Here is an 18,805-nt window from a genome sequence, read left to right as displayed (position 1 = left end):
ACATCCCAGCTGGAAACAACCACCAAAGATGCTTTATATTTTTTGACAGTGAGGCAATTCGTGCTTGCTAAGACTGGTTACATGCAAAAAGAAGTGTCAGTCTCCAGTAAATAATTACACTGAAAGAACTTCACATCCTAGAGGTGGCTTGGGAAATTACAGAAAGATGGGGGTCATTCTTCATGAAGGGAAGGAAAACTAATGCTGCAATTCAGTGGACACTTATTTAGGAGTATGTTCCACTGAACGTACTCTTCCAAGTACTTGTGTTTAGGGTCTCACTACCTGCAATCCTAAACCTACTTAACAAGAAGGAAGTTTCATTGAACTCAGTGGGGCTTCCTTCCAAGTAAATATGTTTTACGTCAGGCTGTACAGATTCAATGCAGTGTTCACAGAAGGGATGTGAGGCCTTCATCTTCTCCTCAGTTATGATCCTAAGCACCTTCATTTAGGAACAAACTCTACTAAAATTAATGCAGTGCCCTTCCAAGTTCAGATGGTTAGGATCAGGGGGGCACTTTAATGGGGCAGGTCACTGTTCACAGGTGAATGTAGACTAATTATCTACAATGGGACTAGATCTATGTAAGTTGACATTAAAGCTGTAATCTTAAACATACTTGACATAAACCAAGTCCTGTTGAACTCAGTGAGACCTACTTGTAAATAAATATGCCACATATTTACTTTTTTTTAACAGCAGTTACACACTGAGATTCCCAAAGAATACCAGATCAGCCCTTCAGTATTAGCACTATTTCATCGCAGTGGCTATTTCAGCACAAGTACAAATGCTTTGTTCATTTCCAGTTATTTCCTTTATTGCAACAGGGCTGATGAACCTTCATCAACCTCATCTGCAATGATGGTATCATCACCCCCCCCCCCATATAATGCCCATCCTTTTGCCAGCCTAAAACAAGTCTACCCATTTATCTGCATCTGTTTCCAGGGGCATACCCATTCTTCAGAAAGGCTGCAGAAGGAAATCTGGGGTACTTAACAGTGCAATCCTATACATGCCTGCTCAAAAGTAAGTCCCACGGAGTTCAGTAGGGTTTACTCCTATGCAAGTGGGCACAGGAATGCAGTCTTGTATTCCTTCAGAGGATATGTGGGATGTGTTTCCATTGTGAGAGCAACGAAGTACTTATTTTCACATCTCCATTTTCCTGGTTACCAACCCCACCTTAGGAGATGTTTATAAAACCCACACACACGATATGCATGCATATATATATATATATATATATGTCATAGAATAGTGTGTGTGTGTGCACGCGCGCGTGTGCGAGCGGGCGTGACTGTGTCTGTGCGAGAGACAGTGTGTACACATGTGTGTACGTAAGTAGAGCAACGCACACATATACATGGAAGCAAACAGAAAGGGGAACCCTCATTTCGATGACAGCACAAAGAACGCCGCTCACATGAGAAAGCTGCCTTCGCTGAATGCGCGTGAGCCAGCGATGGCGAAGAGAGAAAAACACGCACACACACGTAGCGCAACCCTATACACGGCTACGCAGGAGTCAGCCGCACTGAGTTCAATGGGGCTTACTCCCAGGAAAGCGCGCGCAGGATGGCAGCCTGAGGAAAGAAGAGGTTCCCGCACACAACGCCTCCGCCGCCCTCAGGAGGTCTCGCCCCCGACTCACCCAGAACCACGGCGAGGATGGTGCTGAGCAGGAGCCAGTTATTTTTCAGGAAGCGCTTGCAGTCGCATCCCTCCTTTTTGCTGCCGGGCTCCTTCCCCATGGTGCCTCGTCTTGAGGCCGGCGGAACGCGCGCGAAAGAGAGCCGGGCGGGCGGGCGGAGCAGCGCCGCGCAGCGCCGCGCAGCGCCGGGGCTTTGGCGTCAACGGCAGAAAGGCTCTCGCTCGCGTTGTGACGGCTTGCTGCTGTTTCCGCGGGAGCGCGCGCGTGCGGGGGAGGGGTGTGTGCGCCGCGCGCGGGGGTTGCGCCGCGCTCGTTCGTCGCTCTGCGGGTCTCGCCTTTTACTCTGCTGCTGCTGCTGCTGCTGGTCGGGTGGTGCCTGCCCGGCTCTGCGACGCCTAGAGATAGACCGGCTGAGAGGTGTGTGCATGTGCATGTGCGCGCGCGCGCGCGCGCTCTGCCCCGCACGGCAACACCTGGCCGGCGCGCGCTCCGTTTGCCCCAACCTGCCCCGAGTGGGTGACTAAGAAGATGGGGACACTTTTGGGTGCCACCCAGCAAAGCGCTGCTTCCGCGTGCTGATGCCTTAGGCGGAAAGAGGGAACCGCCACGGAGGGGTGTGTGGCAACAGAGAGCTTCTCCCGGGCACTTCCTCTCCTGAGGCAAAAGCAGCAACGAAGAGTCTTGTGGCACCTGAAAGACTAACGCATTTATTCTGGCATTAGCTTTACTCTTAGGATAAGGAAGGTTTAGGGTGCAATCCTATGCGTGTTTAGACAGAAAAAAGTCCCACAATTCCCAGCGTTCCCTAGCTAGCCATGCTGGGAATTGTAGGACTTCTTTCTGTCTAAACATGCATAGGACTGCGTCCTTAGTTAACTAGTTTGATGTTCCATTTTGTTTTTAAAAGCAACGATTTCTCAATTTCTTTCTCCTTGGTTCTTTGATAAATGTATTGAATTGGAAACTGGACTTGATTTGATTCTCTTGCCTAGCCTGGAGGTTGGCCTACCCATGTGCTGGACTGCTTGGCAAACATGCCAACTGGGTTGTTAAAGGATGTAAAGGATGCTCTAAATAAAAGAGCCTAGCCTTCTCCAAATATTCAAAATCCGGTCTTGTGGGTAGAATAAGGGGTATTAAAAGGGCAGGAGAGTAGTGGTGGTGTTGCTACCTATGAGGAATTTAGCCAAAAGAGTGTCTTCCAGCCTTTCCTACCTCATACAGTGGAGGTAAAGACACACCAGTTGGTCACATTTTAGGTATTTTAGATACGTATTACATACATTCCAGACATAGGTTTATGGCCTCTTGTGGACTCTGCTGACAGTGTTTGGGTTGTAGAGGACAGATAAGGCCAAGGGAAGGGGTGTGGTTGGTTATGGCCATGCTGGCTGGGGAATGCTGGAAGTTGTAGGACTTTTTCTATGTAAACATGCATAGGACTGCACCCCAAATGTGTTAGTCTTTATGGTGCCACAACACTCTTGGGTGTTTTTTCTGCAATAGACTAACACAGCTACCCTCTGGAAATTGTGAGGTAAAGTGCCTTACGGGGTGAGAGAAAGCACTGCATTTAGTGTCTGTCTCCCCCCCACCCCCACCACATCTCCATACTAGAGTTTTGAGTAAAACTAAGCACTGCGAGGCTGTTGAGATCAAGATTCAAATTGATAAGCTAGCTGTGCTGCTGAGGTGAAACATTGACTCTCTAGAATCTAGAGAGAATGTCTTTTTGACTTTCGTGGCCACTGTGTGTGCATGTTCTCTAGTGAAGAAGTGATTCTCCTCCCTCCCACTCAAACTCTATGAGAAAGAAAAATGTTGGGAAAATGTTCTCCAACGATGTTGGAGAAAAATCACCTGTTAGCTTTACACCCTCACCTCTTGATGAATCAAGTTTTTCTTTAGTCTGCCAATGGGGAATTTTGATAAATCTAGAAGAGAACAAAGGAAGAGGTGTCAAAAAAGCAATCCCTCCTCTTTTCCTTCCAGCAGTCTCTGCATTCTTCTCGATCCTCAGCTGAAGACTGCTTCACATGTTATGTATTTCCCACACATTTTATTTTTTATTTACTACATTTCTTCATTGCCCATTAGCTGAATCTCTCTGGGCAGTTCACAAAACAAACAGAGGGAGCAATCCTATGGCCCATTAGGCACTGTCTAGAGGGCCATAGGATATGCTCTTTTCCGGGAACCGACCTCAGAGCCCGTGCTCCGAGGTTGGTTCCCAGAAAACCAACCTCCACCCATGTCCGTGCTGACTTGGAGGCAGCACAGAGAAGCCCTGTCCTCCATGCTGGCAAGAGGAGCGCGGAGTGACTGAAAAGGGGTGAGGCTGGGGGTGTTCCAGGGTGGGGAGAGCGGAGCTATGTGTACATCCTATGTGTCGTACACGCAGCTTCCTCTCCCGGTCGGCCCCCCGCAGCTAGACAGCTGAAAACAGCTGTCTAGCAGAAAATAGCAGGACAGGAGAGGTGTGGAGGGAACAATCCCCCCCCCCTTGCCTCTCCTGCCTTGCTTAGGATAGGCGGTCATCTCCGAGTTTGGAGGCGACCGCCTATCTTGATAGGATTGTGCCCTTAAAATACAATAACATAGTAAAATATAATATTAAAACTATAAGTTTAAAACAGAATAAAAGCAAAGTAAGAACTAAGATAAAAATCAGCAGAAGTGCAAAGACCTAAAAACGCACTAACACGATTTTTTAAACAAGAGCTAAAAAGCCTGGGGAAATAAAAAGGTCTTCACTTGGCACCAAAAAGACCACAGCATATGTGCCAAGTGAACTTCTCTGGGGAAGGCATTCCACAAAGGGGTGCCAGCACTGAAAAGGCCTCACCTCATTCAGCAGGGGCACCTGGAGAAGGGCCTCTGAGGATAATCTTAGGGTCTGGGCAAATGTATATAGAAGGAGAAAATCCTTCAGGTAACATAGACCCAAGCTGTTTAGGGCTTTGAGGTTAATACCATCACTTTGAATTGGGCCTGGAAACGGATTGGCAGCTAGTGCAGATAAGCACTAGTGTATCATGATCATATTGGCCAGTCCCTGTCAACAATCTTGCTGCCCTATTTTAGACCAACTGCAGCTTCCAGACCATTTTCAAAGGCAGCCCCAAATGAGAGGTTATCAGAGCGTGGATAACTGTAGCTATGAATTCATGCTTTGTTTTATGTAGTAGTGCATGTGTAATGTAACTGGGACTGGCATTACCATGAAGCAATGTTAAGAAATTGCTTTAAGTAGCAAATGTCAGAGGAGTGCTGTTTTTCTGCCTCCAACCTCCATATCTTAATGTCATTAAGGGTGCAATCCTATGGCCGCTAGTCAGTGGCTAAGTGGCCATAGGAAAGGTCGGTTCCCAGAGAACTGACTTCCACTCCCTCCTGCACCGCCTCATAGGCAGTGCAGATCAGCCCTGTGCTCCGCACTCGGAAGAACAGCATGGAGCAGGGGAAACAGAGAGTTCCTGGGGGCGGGGTGGGGAGGTCAGAAGTGCCGGTATGACACATCCTATGTGTCGTCTGGCCACCCCTTCGCACACTCTGATGTCCCATGGCTAGACAGCCGAAATTGGCTGTCTAGCCATGAAAGAAGGGTGGTGGGAGCGGGGAGGAGATCCGCTCCTCACCACTCCTCCCGCACTGGATAGGCAGTCGCCCCCAGGCTTGGAGGCAACTGTTGATCCTCATAAGATTACTCCCTCCAAAAAAAAAATGTGCAAAAGAGGGATGACATTTTCACTTACACGAATGTCTAAGGCCAGCATTTGTAAAGCAGTGCTTTCCTTTGGACGTGATCTCTTGGCAAGTCCACCTTCACAATCCCCTCAGATTCTTCATCCCTGTTCTCCCAAATTCCACCATGGTGGAAAGAAGTGCCACTTTCTTTGGTTGATTTGTTGAAGCGGAAGTGAGAGGTACTCAGAAAGACAAGTTAAGATTGAGGTAACCAGCTATTCACTCTGTACTTTCCATTTCTCTAACTTTTGCTATCTTTGGCCTGTGTATTCAGTTGTTGGTTTTTAAATAGACTATTACATTCCATGTGGGATTTTTCCTCCCCCACTCTCAGGGCTTCTCCACATGGGGCTTTTATCCTGCTATTGAGATTGGTTACTCACGGAAGTTTGCAGATCCTTCACATGACATTGTCAACCCTCAGGGTGTCTCCCGTGCTAGATGACCTTTATCCCATTTTTTAAAAGATCGGCGATAATGAGCTATCAAATTACAGCATGTTCCCTCGTGAAAAGATGAAATCCCTCAGTAAGAGGTGCTAAACCACAGCACCATCTAGTGGCTGTATAATGAAACATATAGAACAACACAGATAAGGGGGAAAAGGGGCGGGGGGAAGGGAAGCGCTTGTAAAGGGAGCCCATCGTGATCTTGCATTTAAAATGGAATCCTGGTAAAGTTGCGGGAATTTAGGCTGGTGTAGAAATGCTCCCACTATTTAGCTACCTCTTCCTTTGTCCCTTTCTCGCTCTAGCACAAGTAAAGCTATTTCTAGACTTTCTCAAAACATTTGTGATTAAAGCTTATGGACCATATCCTGCTCTAGTTGTGCTTTGCTATATGCAACTAGTGGCCTCAGATATGGATGTGCATTGGCATCTGCATTAGATAAGTTCATCATGTTCAACAGAGACCAGATGAGTGTTGCAATGTGCATCTAGGCATCTCTTTTGCTGGATTTGACATTTCTATAAACATGATTAAACAAAAGTCACTGTATTTCCAAACATAGGGCTGAATCCAATGATGCTTTTCCACCAGCAGAACAGACACCACTAGCAGATTGAATTACCCCCGCCCCCCGTAGCCCTCATGCATCCTCCAAATCTGTTTCTGAGGGTTGGGGGATCCTCCAGACCAGTTCTGGGATGGGATGGGGTCTGCAGGGGGAAGGAGGGTAAGGGAAACTTGCATTGTGCAAATGAAAGTCTGTTCCCATTACCTTGGTTTTAGCCCATCTGTATCACTTGCAGTAATGAACAAAATAAACATATTTACCTATTTTATAATGCATCCTCCCCACACCGCCCAGCATTGGTAAAAACAATAAATAAATAAATAAATAAATAAATAGCATACACCTTTGAAAGTGTGATGAAAACAATCTGGTGGTGAACAAGGATGCAGATGGATAAACATTATGTTTGTTTAATAAATGATTATTTCTTTTCATTTCTAGCCCATCTATTGGCTAGGACCAGCCTCACAGAATGGATCAATGGCACAACATTTCTAAGCCAAATCAAAATATCACAGTACCCTAAAACTGTTTTTAAATTCCTTCTAAAATCTAGTGAGATCAACTTAGCACAGAGGTAAACCCATTCAATGTACAGCTCGCTCAAAGGTTTGTAAAGTTCTAATGCTGTAGCCAAATGTTGGAAGGCCAGCAGCAAGCAGAGCTGATGAGTTTTCCTTGGAAGAAAATTCCAGTTGTCAGGTGCCAGCACTGAAAAAGCCCTGCTTATTGTAGTCACTAGCCTGGCTAAAGCACTCAAAGCAGCCTTACGTAACTGGATCTAAGTGTGTATACCTGTACATGTCTGTGTTCATAGTGAGTAGGAAATAAAGCTTAGCTGGTGTGTTAGACAGCGTATTATCTGCTAGAAGGCCTGGGTTCAAATTTGGATTTAATTGTGAAAGCTATTATCTAGTCGTCTACTAAGTTCTTATGTTGATAAAATGGGATAACCTCATTTTAAAAAATGATCTCCTTTTTGAGCTCCTGAGCTCCTTGGAGGAAGATAGATAGATAGATAGATAGATAGATAGACACACACATTCACATTTAAAATGAACAAATAGTTACGTTAGAAACAAGAAAAGGGTAAATAAGAGATGAATTGTTTAAATAAATAATTATCATGAAAACTAGAAAAGATGCTAGGCGTGAGATGTTTAAATTTTTGGACGAATAAACATGTATTCTTTAAAAATTGGTTTTAGAATTGTAGATTGACAGATATTGGCTGCAATCCTGGGTGAAGATTCAACTTGGCAGTTTCTGTATGGGTAAGCAAAGACAAATCTGCAATAAAAATGTCCCAATAAAATGAAAAAGAATTAAAGATATCACAGGCTGATGGATCACTCCCAAAGTTGCTGAAAAGATACACACAGTAATGGAAAATGATGCTAACCGCTTCTATTCTGGAAGGGGTTGCAAGTATCTAAGTCGTGTTTCCAGTGAACACACTTGGTCAGCAAATACAAGGCAATATTTTATTTTATTTTTTTAAAAGACATTTTGATCTGTGTATTACACTAGAGTCTGCTTCCAATATAACATTTTTCTCTAAAGGAGCCCTTGGAGAATGAATTCCAAAAGGAATACATGTGGAAAACATTACTTTGGAAGCATGCCAAATTGTCAGGAAAAATCTCGGAATGGGAAGGAGATAAGTATTCGGCCAGCAAGGTTATCAAAGTGCTAAGCTTATCACTTTATAACCACCAGTTAGGGATGTGGAGCTTGACCCATAAACAAAAGCTATTGTAGCCTCTGGTACTGCTGAGGGAGTTATACTGGGGCTTGCGTTGCGTTGAGCGAAGGGCAGCCCATGGCACAACATTCCTCATCCAGATTGGCTGACCCACCCAGGTATAGGCTATAAGCCTATAAGGCGTTTGCCTGACTGACAGCTAGGTAGGCTCTACTAGATTTGTCTATACTCACTTCCCTTTCCTGCTTTGTACGGATGGATGAACCTGTCAGTTTTGCTTTCTCCCATATTCGATTTTTAAAATCTCAGGTTATTTCCATCCTGTTTATGGAGAAATCTGTGAATTTTGTTTAGATCTTATTAAATTAACTGAATGAAATTCTCAACCATCCTAGAGTTCAGCCGAGCTTTGTCTCCATGACCCAGCTACTGGTGCTGTTCTGCACATGTTGTTATATGCACTCAGCTTTCTTCTATTAACTCCTGGCTCTGCAGATTAGATTTGTGCTTTGTAAAAGACCCTGATGCTCTCACAATTTGGGCAGAATCCAGTGGGGCACTTGCGCCTCTGCAGATTCCCCAACTTTGATTAACCCATTTTCCCATCTCAGCCCCCCCCCCCCCCCGTCCTGTGCCTTGAAAGGCTGCTATGAGCTCCAAAGTATAGGTACTTGGGCTGTACTAAGACAATGAAGCCTTGGATCCTTTATTAAGAATCAGGGACTTAAGGGAAGCATGTGGCTTGAACAAAAGGGGGACCTGCTGCTGGCCAGTAAGAAAGTGAGGATGAAAGAAAATATTTCATACAGCTTAGGGAGAGGAGGAGTCCTGTGGCATCAGTGGAGAGAGGTGGGCGCACAAGGGAACTGTGGGTGGCTATGGACTAGATAATTCAGAGAGTAGGGGGATGAATTTTACATTTTGATTACAAATCATCCAAAAAGTTGGCTTTCAGGCCATTAGTATGAAGAAATGCATCAGAGCCATGCTGAGTAAAATCTTTCTGCTTTATATAGAGAGTTTATTGAGATACATTAATGAACCTAAAACCATTTGCAAAATACAGATGCTGTTGTTATCATACATGACATTTGGTGGGTTTATTCTACCTTTCTGTTGGTCAGAACAAGTCCACTTAATCTGGAAGAGCACAACAAATTATCCTTATCACAAAGCCAAACCCTAAAAATGTCAGGGACACTGCAAATTGCAGGGTAATTGTGATTCTAGCTAATATACCTAATCTTTATGATGAACCAATGTAATGAAATACCATTGGTACATGCTGCACATGTTCTCCCTTTTCACTTGGCATTAAGATGAATTATAGCATAGGTTACATAGGTCATTCCTAGATATGTGTTGGCAAAGTTGTAGCAACTCTTGTTGCCACACCGATTGGATTGCTAGTGACACACACACGGTCTACCTGTTTCTACAATGCTTCCCAAATTTATAATTCTTTCACTGCTTGTGACCTTCAGGCTAATCCAGTGTCAAGAATGGGTTAATAGTAGTGGGAGCCATGGGGGCTGCTGGGGTAGTCAAGGGGTGGGTGTCTCTTCTTGGCTCTGATGGTACTAGGGTGTGTTGCTGGTCGATGTCTATCCTGGGAGGCCCATACTATGGTATGTATAGGATATACTAGCTAACTTTATTGTTTTGCTCTTGGGAGTGTGTGCCTTGGTGATTGGTGTTTCTGGTTTTGCTTAGAGTTTTGTATCTTGCCTGTAATTTCCTGTACAACCTACCACCTCTCCCTATTTCTTCCTCTGTGTTCCCTTCCCCTAATAAACTTTTATCCAACTTTCAGTTGGTGTGGTGTGTCCTGAATAACTTCAGTGCTAAATACAGTGCCTATTGGCCTGGAAGGGTGCTACTGGGTTATTTTGGGGGAAACTTGTGGCCAAGTTTGGCCTGGTCTACCTTGCATGGTTGTTGGGGTGAAACCAGCAATCCTTCACATCCAGAATCTACCCTGATTAGCTTTGGTTGCAAGGAATAACCAAATGGCAAGTAATAAACCCATGTATAAATGGTTTCTCAGATAAGCATAATGTCTAGGTTCCTACAGTTTATCCAGGCTATGTTTGAGATTACTGTCGAAGGGAGCAATCCTATGGCTGCCAGACAGTGGCTAGACAGCCACAGGATATCTGGTTTTCCAGGAACTGATCTCCCCCCACTTCCATGCTGCCTTGGAGACAGCATGGAACAGCCCCAAACAGCCCTGTGCTCGCAAGAGCAGCTAGAAAGGGGAGGGGAGGAGGAAATTCCTGTACGACACATCCAACGTGTTGTAGAATTGTGTCATAGAACTAAGTAATTCGTAGAATTACTCAGTACGACACATCCAATGTGTCAAACAGCAGCCTCCTCCCCCGCTCAGCCCTCCCACAGCTAGACAGCTGCAATCAGTTGTCTAGCCAAAAATGCAGGGCAGGAGAAGTGCGGAGGGAACGATCCCCTCCGTGCTTCTCCTGCCCTGCATTGGATAGGCAGTCGCCTCCGAATTCAGAGGAGGCTGCCTATCTGAATAGGATTGTGCCCTAAAAGGCTTTGGTATAGTGTAAACTTAAAATAGTAATTGAAAATCTGGAAAGATTGTGGGAGTTATCCAGTTAGACTGTAAAACATTATATTGTTATTTCAAAAATACAAAAGAGGCTTTTATTTGTAGCAGAAAGCAGACAGTGATAGGTCTGAGTTTGGCCATTCTTAAGAAATCTAATAAAGTGTGTCATGCCTCAGAATCAAAAAGTTCCAAAATATTGCAAAGTGTAAAAATCACCTACGACTCAAAAGTGATTAAAAAAATTAATAGCATGGGAACTGATCATCTGATAGCATACTCTGAATTACTCAGTCATCCTAACTCATATAACACACCTAATACCATAAGACAAGTTTCCCAACCTGATGCCCTTCAGATGTTTTGAACTTCAACTCCAGTTAACTCCATCCAACATGGCCAGTGGTCAGTAAAGCTGGGAGTTCAAAACATTTGTAGGGCACCAAATTGAGGGAAAGGCTGCTGTAAGAGACGTATGGTGGTACAGAAATGTGTAGATGCTGGTTAGTATTCTGGGGGGGGGGATACTGTTACCTCAACCCCCCGGTTCAGTTCATTGTTTGCAAGTGATGCATTTTCTTTGCATTTATTTAATTTAAAATTTAATTTAATTTTATTTAATTTATTTAATTTATTTATTTATTTATTTAAAATTTCTATGCATTTTAAACAACTTCTTTAAGTTGTTTAATGGCAATCCTTACTGGAGATTTTATGGATTTGCTTTAGGTGTTTTAAAAATGGCACATACTTCCCTGTCCACACTGCATAGATCCTTATGCCATTTTATTTCAAACCTCTTTGAATTCTGCATCAGTCTCCCTCTCAAAGTCTGAAGAAAACTGAATTCTGTGACCACATAATAATTTCCTTGATTATTTTTTTACTGAAATGTACTTCACTGTCATAAGGTTTGTTTTGTTTTCATCCCAAAGACTAGGTGCTGGAGAGTACTAAACACCACCAAATTCCAGGGAACATAATTACCTATATTATCACCTTATTGTAGGGATGTACGCAAGTGACTTACCTTTCGCGGATTATGTTGATGGGGGGGGAGGCGTTCCGTCCCTCCCCCCGGAATCCTGGCCGGGGGGGGAGGTGCTCCGTTCCTCCCCCTGGAATCCTCGAACAGCCGGCTGTACTCTGCGGCAGCTCTGTGGAGCAGCCGGCCAGGCCAGAGCCGTCCACAGCCGGATTTCCAGCTGCGAAGCGCTCTGGGTAAAAAAACAAAAACAAAACAAAACCGTGTATGCAAATAGCGGCGGCTACGGCCGCCGCCATTTGCGTTCCTTCTTTTTGGCCGTCTTAATCTATGTAAATATTTATGTAGACTATGACGGCAAAAATAAAGTGGAACGCAAATAGCGTAGCGGGCGCTATTTGCGTCCCTTTTTCATTCACCGTTTTAGCCTATGTAAATCTTTACGTAGGCTAAAACGGCGAATCAAAAGGGGACGCAAATAGCGCCCGCTACGCTATTTGCGTTCCACTTTATTTTCGCCGTCATAGTCTACTTAAATATTTACATAGATTAAGACGGTAAAAAGAAGGAACGCAAATGGCGGCGGCCGTAGCCGCCATCATTTGCATACGCAGTTTTTTTTTTTTAAACCCACCCAACCATGATAGGCTACGTAAAGATTTACGTAGCCTATCACGTCTTTTTTTTTTTTTTTTTTTTACACAAGTCTGGAAATGGCGGTGGCAGCAGCCGGTCAGAAGACTGGCCGCCGCCACCACAGCCACCGCCGGAGCCGCCACCAGAGCAGCCGCCACCCGGAAGATCTGCCCCAGGTGAGTCTCGTCCTGGGGGGGATCCGTGGGGGGGCGGGGGGTGGCAGGCCGTTCCGCCACTGAGTTCGGGGGGCCGAATGCACTGGCATTCGGCCTCACTGAGATCCGTGGCGGAATTCTCTGACATCCCTACCTTATTGATTCTGAACTCAAGGGCAGGAATGACACCTTTGCCACATCCATCTGTACAGCCATTGCACTCTACCTTGCTACTGTTTGCTTCATGCCATTTTAATTGCCTAGGAATTTCCTCTTACTCTTTCGTATCATCTGCCTTGGCTCATCAGGTTTTTACCACATCCCCTTTGGACTCCTTTACTGGAATCTTTAAATTTCAGGTAATGGTAAACTTGTGTGTCTTACCATTATCAGTACCTTAGTAAAAACCTACTTTGTTCTTTGGGTTGTTTCTAATGTAGCCTGAAACAGGGTAATCTAATAGAAGCCTTAAGTCTATGCAATAGAGGCTACTTATCAAGGGGATTTGGGCATAATTCCAGCAAGTGATTTTGGCTGATTTTCTCAGTAGCAAATCTGCAGAAACACACTAGGCTTTTGCTCTGTTTGCTTTGAAAATATATTCTTCATCAAGTGCAAATTCAGGGCTGGCCAAGACATTTTGCTGCTTGAGCCAAAGGACCTACAGAAGCTGACTGGACTGGCAGCAAAACACTGGAAAATGGTTAGCATCCTCCACCACACCAGAGGCAACAGGCTAGTTTAGGGGAGCCAGGAAGGCTGTGTGGCATACACAGCTGTCTTTCAACAGAGGAGAACAGCTGGGTAATTTATGAGGAACAGTCTGGAGGCTGCCACCACTGCTCCCAGCATCTGCCACCTGAGGTGGTTGCCTCACTCTGCCTAATGGTAGGGCTGACCTTGTGCAAATTCAGTCAAAGTCTCGGTTAATTGCTGAACTGCAGACTCCTTTGCCAAATTAGTGACAATTCCACAAATGAGATTGTTCAGAACAATCTGACTGGATCAGAGTGCATTTTCATTAAGTACATTCCTTCAGACTATACCTGCCATAGAGATACAAGCTATTGACAGTGGATGAATTAAGATGCGGGTTGGATGATGAATCTAATTCAAGGGTGTTGTTTATGCACTTATGCCTATGTAGGATCACATTAACTGCTGTATACAAAACTGTCCCATGTTTTGTTTTCCTGAATACACTGAGGTTGATTTGACCTGAATTTACTGATGAAAGCAGATGAATAAAAAACAAGGATGCCTTTGCATGTTTGAAGTAAGAGTTGGTTTGTCATAGTCCTAGGTAGTGGGGCTGTTCACACAACATGCTAACCCACACTCAGTGGTTGAGTGTGGGTTGTTTTGAAGCATGGGTGGGTTGTTGAACTGTGGGTTATCGTGTTGTCTGAATGCAGCCAGGGTGTGGCTTGTTAACCATGAAGTGTGGCTTATTTTTCTTGAACAAGCCACCTTGAGAACCCATGATTTGTTGTTGGGGTATTCAGGGTGTTTAACAAGCCACACTGCATGGTTAACAAGCCACCCTGGCTGCACTGGGACAACATGATAACTCACCCTATGGAAAACATGGTATGTTCAGACAACACGATAACCAATGGTTCAGCAAACAACCCATGGTTCAAAACCCACACTGAGTGTGGGTTAGCATGTTGTGTGAACAGCCCCAGTGTATAACAGCTTTGAGCAATAGAAGTAATGACAAGAAATAATTTGATTTAGTCAACAGATTTAATTGGATATTGTTGAAATCTGTCTCTACAGTGGTACCTTCTGTAGTGTAAGGTTGCTGTTTCTTGTCAGTAATGCTTTGTAGCATGGATAGACAGATCACTTATTTATAGCTTATGTCAATTTTGCATGTGTTCATTCATAAATCCATTCCATCCTGTTTTGGCATTGATTTGTGATTTTTAAAGAAGGCTGCATAAAAATTCATATTTAAATATGTATTTTACATTTATTTTCTCACAAAATACACTTTTCTAAACAAATTTTCTAAACTTTTCTATGGTTTTCATACACGTTGTGATACATTTTCTGAGCCAAGAACTGCATTGCAAAATTCAGAGACTGGGTGGGTGGAGGGGAAGGGAGGCAGATGTGGGGGAGGGGAGGGGAGAAGGGGGCAGCGACAGCGGCAGCAGTGGAGGCAGCGTGTGTGCTTGCCCACCATAGGCAGTGGAAGAGTTTGCACCAGCTCTGGACAAATGGAACCTCAGGGCCTACTCCAGTTGGACTAAACCCCCCACAGGTTTAACTGACGCCAATTGCCCTGTGGGAAAGCAGAAGAAGCCAGGGAGACAGGAGCATGCAAAGGAAACATCAGGGCCTGCTCCAGTTGGATTCCACCCCACCCGGGAGATGAGAGGGGAAGCAGGGCCATCCTATCAACCCTGCTGACAGGCTACTTAATTTTTTCCATCCCCCTTCCCGTCTCTTTTTCCTTGTGTGTCATGTCTTTTTAAATTGTAAGCTGTAGTTTTTGCTGATCGGTTCTAAGTCACTCCGGGAGCCTTTTTTTTTAGCTGAGGAGTGGGATAAAAATACTTTAAATAAATAAAGGATGAAATGTCATTTATGCCCCTTACAAACTCTCATATTATGGATTAGATCCAAAGTTAGTCATACTTGGAGTACGCAGATTGAAATAATGACTAATGTAAGTCTTTTTGAATTCAGTGGGTCTACTCTATGTATGACTGTGTCTGGATCCAATCCAATGTTAGTTTTATACCCACATGTTAAAAACAGGCCCAACAGAATAATTGGTTTCACCATCTTAAAAAAAGAAAAAGAGATCCCTTTATAATAAATTTACTACACACTTGGAAGGACGGAACAACATGTTTTCTTACCTAGTACTTGGATTAGGAAGTACATTCTGCTGATAAGGTCTGATTGAAAACCTGCTGATATTGGTTGGCACTGATGTGGGGACATTACATGTGATGGGCAACTCACACATTAAGCTGCCATCTGGAAGCATTTTTTTCAGCCTCCATGTGGAAATAAGTAACATGTGAACTCAAGAGCACAATAGGACCAGCTTGAGTGACAGCCAACACAAGAGGTCATTAACCTGTGACAGGTTTATCATCTGTCTCTCAGCTTGACTTCCATTGGGTGAGATGATAAAAGAGAACAGTTATCAGATCATCCACTGGTAACTGCTGTGATAAAAGAAGAATGTAACCTATGAACTCACCCTCACTTCCTTAATGCAGTAAATGAAAAAGCACCAATTATAGCTCATTGGTAGAAGACAAGATGTAATCAAGGTTCAATCCCTGGCATCTCCTGATGGGGCTGGAAAAGACACAAATCTGAAAACCTGTAGAGTCATTGCTAATCAGTGTAGACAATACTGAGCTTGATAAACTAATAGTCTGACTTTGTATAAGGCAGCTACCTATGTTTTCAAAATCTAGAATTCTCTGGTAAAAATTGTTTGAAATTTTAACTTCCTAGTTTAAAAATATAAAACCTTCATACAATACTGGTTGCAAATCTTTAAGGTCAAATAGAGGAAGGTATCACAAAATATATCTTCAGTAGTGGAAATGATAGTACACGCTCTGAGCAGTGATAAAGTTTTCTCTTTAAATGTGGAGAGAATGGGGCTGCTATACATTATTCTCTGGGGGGTTTGTTGTCTAGGGCCCAATCTCCACGGCTGATTTAGTGTGGAGTGAGAGCACATCAGGGTAGTTTGCAATAGATGATGCTTTCACCAATCCACAGCAACCCTGCAGCTTCCCTCTGGAAAAGGCGCATTTTCAGAAAGTCTGTTTAGTGCATCTTTTTTCTTTAAACGTGGCTCTCACGTGGTTCCGCTACAGTGTGCCCTGTCCCCCTGCATTAAATCTTGGGTGTGCCTCTGTGACCTGGCAATGACCTCCCCTCTTTTTCCCCATTTGCAGTGGGGGCTTTTGGACACTGGCTTTTTTTCCCACTTAGCACTACTTCATGCTGTTTCATCCTTTCGCTATATTGCAGTAGTGCTGCTTTCCCATTCACAATATGTAGCCTACCAATGTAGCTGCTTTCCCCATTCACAGTATGCAGCCTGTATTTCCCATTCAGAATAGTATAGTAGCGCTGTTTCAGGAATTCACAATAGTGCAGTAGCTGCTTTATCCATTCACTGCTTGTAGCCTTTTTTCCCATTCAGAATAGCGCGGTGTCTTTTAATCTTTCACAATATCCTAATGGAGGATGAGAGGGGAGAGGTGTATGGTAAATTACAGGAGCTTAATTCAGCGCTTCTGGTAAACTTCAGTGAGCGGGGGAGCATGGACAGGGGTGAGGAACAAGCCCCTCTCATTTGCTGAGCAGCACCGATGGTGTTGATGATATTCAGTTCTACTCTGCTCACCCCACCCCAAAGTATGGGGGTTTCAAGTGCTGTGTGACTCATGAAAGTGGGGTTTTAGGTAGTGTATACTCCACTTTTCTTGCTTCGTGTGCCCCTGACAGACCAAAGCAATTTCATGAAAATCTGGATATAAGCAGAAAGCGCTTCTCATTCATTTTTCATGTAGATGGAGACTTGGCCCATGTCTTGGAAATGCTATGAGCTGGAAGACAATACTATATGCCGGGTGGTAACTGCCAGGAATCAGGCTGTGATTAGAAACAAAATGGAGAATAAGATAAATATGCAAGGTAGATGACAAGTGTTCGGATCTCACACTGAAGTCTGGTTGATTTCTATTGTGTAGTCAGCTTTCTGTTTTCAGTGGATGCCTTATGTACTGATCCCTATCCAGTCAGGTAAAGAGATCAAATGTAAAAATTTGATCAGCAGGTCTTAAACACAGGTCCATGCTATCAAGCTGGCTTCGGATAACTGACTGCAAAAGCATAGCCACTTGGTAACTGAACCATGTATGAAGATTTCCTTGAAAACTGAAGATCTTCAGGATTCTGCCTCTTCCTTAACTTCTGTAGGCACTGGTATGAGCAGTTCTCTTTTAAGATGCTTAATGCTGTGTGAGTGTGTGGTGGGGAGTAGTTTTTCATATATAATATAAGGATCAGGCAGGCAGGTTCAGGCAGCTCAGCGTGCATGGCTTCAAATAAGGTCACGTGCAGAAGTCGAAGACCAAAAACAGTTGTAACAGCAAAGTAAGACAGTGGGAGAAATTAGTAAGCGAAACAACAAAATTAGCAATTGCAGCAGAATTATTAAAGTATAGATATGTTACTCTTTTTCCATTTAAAAATATTTTAACATATGAACACATCATGGGTTTACAACTAGCTTTCTTTCCCCCATAACACCACTGTGGACACATTCTACCTCCTCTTTACTTCTGATTGTGTGACCTGTGCGTGTTTGTGCTTATCTCAGGCTGTGATTCAGACACACACACCCCAACCTTTGCTTTGCACTAATGATCTTAAAGTTAACTTTCATGTCTCAGTTTCTCCTTTCTATGCAATGACTTGCTGGTGGAGCAGTGTGGGCTCAAAGGAGTGCTATTGTGTTTTTGTCAGACACAACCCCCCCCCCCAACCTCTACTTTGAACTCATGTTCTAGTTGGCTCTGCCTTTTGTGTTCCCCTGGCTCTGCCTACCATTAGCTGCTGTGTTCTCTGCCCCACCATTCCCAATGGGCACCAGCAGCCACTGGAGTCAGCATGTGCAATTGCTCCTGTCCTTCTGCTAGCCCTACTGCTCAACTCACTTGCCAGCTATTTAATACCAAATCCATCTGATTCAACACTGAGCAAAAGAACTCAATAGAAAGAAAAGTAGGGTGGCGATGATCAACCACACCGATGGCATATCATCTATCAAACAGGGAAGGAGAGGGCTCTACATGAGCACCAAGATTGTTGTTGGAAAAATTTTGGTTCTTCAGAAAATCTCATAAGGGGTGTGTGTGTGTATCAGACCGGATGTCAATAATTCACAGGGTGTAGGGTAAAACTATTGCTCTCTGTAGAAGTTATACCCCCCCAACCCTTCTTAAAGAGATTGGGGATATTAGGAGGTTGAAATCCAGGACCAGCAAGGTAGCTTTCTCTGAAATGCTACCTGTTCCATGTGCAGGGCCAGCTAAACAGGCAAAGCTGAGGAATCTCAATGCACGGATGAGATAGTGGTGCAGGGAGGAGGGGTTCAGATTTGTAAGGTGCTGGGGAGCATTTTGGGACAAGCTGGGCCTGTACATGAGGGACGGGCTGTACTTGAACCAAAATGGAACCAGGCTGCTGGTGCTAACCATAAAAAAGGTGGCAGAGCAGCTTTTAAACTGAACCCTGAGGGAAAGCCAACAGGGGCTGGGAAGCATCTGGTT

The 18,805-nt window shown here is 44.2% G+C and overlaps 1 protein-coding gene across 2 annotated transcripts in view; it reads right to left on the bottom strand.

Annotated features, from left to right (window-relative positions):
- SLC1A1 (solute carrier family 1 member 1) overlaps positions 1 to 2,259 on the bottom strand; it is a 76,491-nt gene extending 74,232 nt beyond the window's left edge. For both annotated transcript variants that reach the window (XM_084834420.1, XM_084834419.1), the window contains exon 1: positions 1,662 to 2,259. In XM_084834420.1, the coding sequence (XP_084690546.1) occupies positions 1,662 to 1,761 (100 nt within the window). In that variant the 5' untranslated portion in view covers positions 1,762 to 2,259. The remainder of the gene's footprint in view (positions 1 to 1,661) is intronic.
- Between the last annotated feature and the right edge of the window lie 16,546 nt (positions 2,260 to 18,805).

Source organism: Heloderma suspectum, chromosome 2 (genome assembly GCF_057233095.1).
Source record: "Heloderma suspectum isolate Gila_16-S chromosome 2, 16-S_ref, whole genome shotgun sequence".
In the NCBI taxonomy this organism is placed as follows: domain Eukaryota; kingdom Metazoa; phylum Chordata; class Lepidosauria; order Squamata; family Helodermatidae; genus Heloderma; species Heloderma suspectum.
This window is presented reverse-complemented; position numbering and strand designations above follow the sequence as displayed.